Here is a 6,965-nt window from a genome sequence, read left to right as displayed (position 1 = left end):
ATGGCTAAGGCATATGATCGGATTGAATGGAGTTTTCTCTTGGCGGTTATCAAGTCTATGGGTTTCCCACAAAAGTGGGTGAAACTAATCCAAAAATGCATAAGCTCGGTGTCTTTCTCAGTACTTATTAATGGCTGTCCCTCCAAGGGTTTCAAACCCACTAGAGGCATAAGGCAAGGGGATCCCCTTTCTCCATACCTATTTATATTATGCGCGGAAGTGTTCTCGGGTCTCCTTATCAAGGCTCAGGAAAGGAAAGCGATTCAAGGAATAAAGATAGCTAGGAATGCACCCGAAATATCACACCTTTTTTTTGCAGATGACAGCATTCTCTTGATAAGAGCAGCAGATCAAGACATAATTGAAGTGAAGGAAATTCTACAGACATACCAATTAGCTTCAGGCCAAATGATCAATTTGGATAAATCGGAAATCTCTTTTAGCCGAAACGTGCCTCCTCTCAGACAGATGCTTATCCAAGATTGGTTACAGATTAAGGCAGTGGAGAACCATTCAAAGTACTTGGGGATTCCAACTTTTGTTGGAAGATCTAAGAAACAAATCTTTGATTTTGTCCAAGATAGAGTTTGGAAGAAGCTGAAGGGATGGAAGGAGAATAGCCTTTCCAAGGTGGGAAAAGAAGTTCTTATAAAATCAGTTGCTCAAGCAATCCCCTCATACATTATGGGATGTTTCCAAATGCCCAAAAGCTTATGTCAACACATAGAGAGCATGATTAGTAAATTTTACTGGGGGAACAAAAATGGAGAAAGGAATGTGCATTGGGTTAGATGGTCAAAATTAAGCTTGGCAAAGCAAGAAGGGGGGCTAGGATTTAGAAGCTTTGAAGCTTTTAATCAAGCACTTTTGGCCAAACAAGGATGGAGATTGATCAAATTTCCTAATTCACTAGCAGCAAGGACATTGAAAGCCAAATACTACAACAAAAAATCTTTTCTCAAGTCAGGTATAGGAAACTTGCCAAGCTACACTTGGAGAAGTATTTGGAATGCTAAATGGGTTCTAAATCTGGGAGGCTTGTGGAGGATCGGTAATGAAAACGGATTCAGAATTTGGAGTACCTGCTCAAGTTTTAATTCAGAAACCAGGGTGGAACAACTTATTGACCAGGAAACTATTCGATGGAGAGAGGACATCATCAAACAGAATTTCTTTCATTTCGAAGCAGAACAGATACTTAACATTCCTCTAGACCAAAACCAACAAGAAGACTGCTACTACTGGAAAGAATCAAAGAATGGCGAATATGAGGTCAAGAAAGCTTACCACCTCATCTGTTCTCAGCCACAAAACCATGCTCAGTCCAGCAATCAGGAGCACCGGAACAGATTCCCTTGGAAACTTCTTTGGAACACAAAAGCGCTGAACCGCACTCTTAATTTCACATGGAGACTGCTAACATTATCTCTGCCAACTAGAATCAATATTCAAAAAAGAGGTATCACATGCACATCACTTTGCCCAAGATGTTGGAGAAAGGAAGAGACAGAAGAACACATATTCAGAGACTGTACCTGGACACAACGATTTTGGTTTGCTAGCCCTTTCAACCTCCGAACAGAGAGAGCTCAGAATCACTCAATTGGAGCTTGGATTGAAGAATCGCTAAACCAAATCGGAAAGGGGAAAAGAGGCCTTTTTCTTGAATGCCTACATGTAATATGGTGGGGAAGAAACAAATTAATTTTTGAAGATAAGAAAATAGACATACAAGAATTAGTGAACAGAGCAACTCTTAGATACCATGAATTCACAGTCATGTCAAGGCCGACAGAGAACTTCACGGCAGAGCCACCTCCAGGGAGTCGAAGTTTAATGTGTTGGGTGCCGCCGGAGCCAAATATCTTCAAATTGAATGTGGATGCAGCAATTTCAAATGAAGGAGCGAATGGAGGAGGTGCAGTTATTAGGAATTCTGAAGGAGAAATTATGGTTGCAGCTACTTGGTCATTTTCAACCACATCTATAATTGAAGCAGAAGCCACAGCATGTCTTTTGGGCCTTAACTTGGCTTTGGATTGCTGTTTTTTTGATTTAGCCTTAGAAGGAGATAACATTGATGTTATTAGAGCTTTAAAAGGGAATGACACTCACAGAAATTATTTTGGAATTTTAGTGTCAAATTGTAAACAGGCTTTAGGTAAATTTAGATTTGTTCACATTTCTCATGTAAAAAGGGAGGGAAATAGGTAGCCCATGCTTTGGCCAAATTAGCTCTGACCCAACCAAATGTTATATGGTTGGAAGAAGCTCCTGAACATGTAACTAATTTGGCCCATTTAAATGTTTTGAGTTCTTCTTGAAAAGAATAACTTTTTATTCAAAAAAAAATAAATAAATAAAAATAGATGATGACTCTGATAATATTATCGATAACAAACCCATTTAAATTTCTGTGCAACTAAAGACAGCCCTGGTCCAAATTGTGACATCAAAAGTTGCCAAATCCCAAATCAATCATATCTAATTCCGAATCCAAAGAAAAAAAAAACAGAAGCATATTTACTTATTTACATGATTGAATGAATGTTATACACGACATAGTTTTGCGCTGACTTGGAAAAGCAATGTTTCCCAAAACATACACTTAATATTTTAGAGAATATTATAGGTTTTGTTGAAGGGAGTAGGAAACACAGAAAGTAACAATTGATGACCCTGAGTCTGAGCACTATCTCTAATTGATGTGGGATTCTCTCGGGGAACCGCGGCCAAGTGTCGTTGGTGCGGCGACTGCGGCGGAGAAGAGTAGAATGCAGAGGCCTCAAGAACCTCTCTTCTAACATTTGCTATCTCCTCACACAATCTTTGTGCTCTAAGTGCTGTTAAATATAAACCAGCTTCAAGGAACACTGTGGTTAATGCAAAAACACCAGCAGCAGAAAAAATGCCTTCTCTAACCGTATAACAATCCGTTCTTGCCTTTGACCATTTATTTAGGTGCCCTGATTCTACACTTAGTCCTGCTAGTAACAGAATTTCACTTACTGCAAAACAAAGCCTGCAAAATAGTTTAAACTTTTATCCCTTTTAGTCAAAGTAAAATTTCTATATAAACTTTCGGTTATTGTATGTTTATGAAAAATGTTATATATATATATATATAGTTGAATATAGAAATATAGTTGGTGGCTGAATTTTTTAGTTTAGGTAGTATAGTAATATAGTTGAATATTTATAATATTTGTAACCAACATTTTTCTAGAAAAAAAATATACAAGCACCTTATTGACGATAACTTATAACACTAATATTGACAATGTACCAAAAATTAATGTTTATAAAATTGGAGCATGTAGAAATGTGTTATTAGTGGACATAGGTGTCATAATCAGAATCTTAACTAGTTGTTAGGGCTGATTTGTTTCTGGAAAAAAATATAGAAGCAAGATTCCCTCTGGGCCACTGGTAAATGAGAATTGGAAGTAGTTTAGAAGTAGTTGTATAATTTTTTAAAAAAAATGTTATCTATACACTAAAATTAGTTATCAAATTCAATCGTCATATATTTATATATAAATATATATATTATTTAATTTATTTTTAATATATATTTTATATTTCAACATATATTATATACTAATATATACTAATAATTAATTTTTACGATGAATTTTAATATACACGTAGTATAAGTTTTTTTTTCCTTGGTCATTAGGTTTGTCTTAGTTTAAATTAAAGACCATTTGAGTTGTAAAGCTAACATAGTGGTTCTTTCCAAATATAAAAGTCTAAAGAATTAGCCTATTAGAAAAATTAAATAATGTGTGAATGAAACAAGACTTCAAATGATTGGACAATGAATTAATTAATTTGACCCTAATGACACATATTTAGTTGTATTAATTAACCAACGCTAGTAGTCGGCTAAACTCCTAAAGAATTTTAATTTGGACAAAGCTAACAACTTTATAGTTATAACATTGACATGAAATAATTGAATAATAATAAGTTACCAAGTTGTTAGGAAGAAAAATGCAGCTTGCCATGTAAGGGACTTAGCAGAAGCAGAATCAGGATCCCATGTAAGCAAAGCAGGTGATGATTTTGTTACTGCTATTAACATGTATGTGTGCTCCATTAACATGGCTATTGCTAGTCCAACAAAAGCACTAGTTGCACATAACAATGGCACTTTCCCACTCCCACTATACACACATTCAGATTTCCCATCCTTTCCTTTCTCTTCTGGGTTCATCCATGTCACCTGCCACGTCATCATCACCTCATTTACCAAACTCAAATTTCTAATATATTAAGGTGTAAATTCAAGTACAGTCGACTTTACATGAAGTTGATAATTAAGAGCCGTTAAATGATTTGACTATCAACTTCACGTGAAGTCGACAGAGTTTTTACCATATGTTAAACCTATAATCATAATATGTCAGTATAATTACACAATAAGATATTTATCTAATGTTATATCTTGATATAAAATCTTAATACAATGAGTATATATAAGCATTAAACCGAATATTATTTAGGACATTTTTAACTATTGTGGGATTAATTTATTATTATGGTTCGAAATATAAAACTTAAGAGCATATTTTATCTGTTTCAAAATAACTGTTATTTTTTTTCGAGTTCATTGTCTAGATACATTAATTTTTTGATAAAATCTAAAATGAAAAGGAAAGTTGTTTTAAACAGAAAAAATATCATGCAGAGGAATATGATGCAGCAAATAGCATAAATATATGCAAATAAATGAAGTAAAAGTTAAAAGAAATTGAACCTGAGAACGTGTGGCTTCTGCAATGAGACACAAGATGAAACACAAGAGGCCTAATAAGATTGTGAGAACCATAAGAAATGCACCAGTTTTGCTACTCAAATCTGTTCTGCTTCTTCTTGGTTCAAGGTCTGCATGTGTCACTGCCATTCTCCTTGCCATTTTTTCTTCTCAAAACAAGAGGAGAGAAGCAAAGGTTTTTTAAGAAGAAGGATGAGGAAAGGAGTTGTAGAATTGCTTGGAGCAAAGGTTGCTTAAAGGGTCAAATTAAAGATTCCAACTTTGTAGGATTTAATATAAGTAGCATACTTCCACAAGGGTCAATTTTTTTTAGTTTCTATCTTTCGGTTCGGCAGGTTAAGGGTTAATTCGTCGCGAATTTTAATTTCATTTTAGAGTCTATTGCGGATCAATACACAAGGTAAAATTCGAATTTCAAACACTTATTTAAGTGGACTAATGAGTTAACTATTAGACCGACTACATTTTTAATGTTAATTTGGCACCGTAGGTTTTGTTTTGTAATTTAGCAGTCACTCACCAAAACTAATTAAGATAGCGTGGCTTATGACTCATGAGTCATCACAAATTCTGGCCCCTTTCACTCCAAACTTTATTGTTCCTTTCAGTTAATTCTGTTTCTCTTTTTCTCATCACAATTGACAATTATGAACAAAAGATGAGAAAAGCTACATCCTTTTAGCATCACATATAATTATTATTAAGAATAAATATATCAAACTAATTAAGCCAATTTTTTTATTGTTTTAACCTTTATTTTTTAGAGAGTTTAGGATTTATAAAATTTATGATTTAAAATTTATAGTAAAAAAAAAAATTTCAAAAATTGGCTAATATTTGGATTAAAAAAATTGACTTTTTAGTTGAATTCAAATATTAAAGTAAAACAAAAAAAAATTGTAATTTATTCTGGATAAACGGCTGGTTATAGCATTTTCTTTTAATGTCCATATAGAATTTGAAGTTTTCAGTTAAATTTAGTTCACTATGTTCTTGAAAATTAACATGGTCGATATACAAATTTAAGGGAATCTGACTACACATATATAAAAAGTTTAAGACACCGATTATAATATAAGCCAATTAAATCAATTTTTTTATTTTTTATTTTGAAATTCAAAAAAATAAGATAGTAGGGGGTTGTTTATTTTTTTTTGTAATAAACCTATTTTTTAATTAGTTAATTTGAGTTAACTTCATTTCTAGTTAGTTTCCTAACAAAACTTTTTTTTGTTATATTCTAAAGCTAAGAAACACAAAATATAAAAGTCAAAAAAATAAAATACAATTAACCCTTATAAAAACGTATACAACCTTAAGTTCTATAATTATGTTATATCCGTTGGTAATAATATAATGATTTTTTTCACTGAGAGTTCAGAAAGAAAAAGAGAACACAAAGATTAACAGAACGGTGAGAATTGAAAATGCTTGAATAATAAGTCTTTTCTAAGCAAGAGAATTGAGGAGAAAGCGAATGAATTCTCTGCTTCAGGTTTGAGGCAAGGCATTTTCAAGATGAACGGTTGTTATTGCTCTCCATAACTAAATATTCTTGGTTGAACCTTTCTCTAGAGTTATACTATTTGTATTAGGGAAGTTATTTTCTCAATTTTAAAATTATTTTTATTATTTTAATATTTTAACTTTTTAAATAATTTGAGTAATATATAATGAAAAATAATAATATTATTAATTAGAGAGTGATGATACTTACTCTCTTTGTATTCAACTTTTTCTTATATATTAAATTAGCATAAGAATTAGATTATTTGTCATTAATGTTGTTTCATATATTGAGTTGATATACAATATTTCTTTTACATTAGAGGAAAAAATATTTATGTAATATATAATTTACATATCTTCTTTAAAAGAAAATAAATGTATCAATTTAGGTCACATAAAGTAAAACAAATACTTAGCACATAAGTACAAAAAGAGCTATATTATGAGGAGGAAAATGTAAATGAGAAAGAGAGATGGAGAGAGACAAAAATAGCTGCCAATATAAACACCAAATATGTGGATTCAATTGACAAGTGGGAGTTTCATTGTCGGTGGAAATTGTGGTGCTTAATTATATATGGTGATTTATTGCGGTGTTTTTTCTTTTAATTTAATTAAAAAGAAAATAATTGTACCCATACACCTTATTTGTGCAATGAGCTATTTACCTATTTCC

The 6,965-nt window shown here is 32.3% G+C and overlaps 1 protein-coding gene across 1 annotated transcript; it reads right to left on the bottom strand.

The window, feature by feature from the left end:
- Positions 1–2,387: 2,387 nt before the first annotated feature.
- LOC112796372 (uncharacterized) lies at positions 2,388–5,173 on the bottom strand. The gene is made up of 3 exons (XM_025838801.3): positions 4,763–5,173; positions 3,978–4,228; positions 2,388–3,022 (listed from the first exon to the last, which is right to left on the bottom strand). The coding sequence occupies exons 1-3, from the start codon at positions 4,919–4,921 to the stop codon at positions 2,617–2,619; spliced, it is 816 nt and encodes a 271-aa protein (XP_025694586.1). The 5' UTR covers positions 4,922–5,173; the 3' UTR covers positions 2,388–2,616.
- Positions 5,174–6,965: the final 1,792 nt, after the last annotated feature.

The sequence above is a fragment of the Arachis hypogaea genome, chromosome 4 (genome assembly GCF_003086295.3).
Source record: "Arachis hypogaea cultivar Tifrunner chromosome 4, arahy.Tifrunner.gnm2.J5K5, whole genome shotgun sequence".
Taxonomy (NCBI): Eukaryota; Viridiplantae; Streptophyta; class Magnoliopsida; order Fabales; family Fabaceae; genus Arachis; species Arachis hypogaea.
The sequence above is the reverse complement of the archived record's forward strand: the minus strand, read 5'-3'. Positions and strand labels throughout refer to the sequence as shown.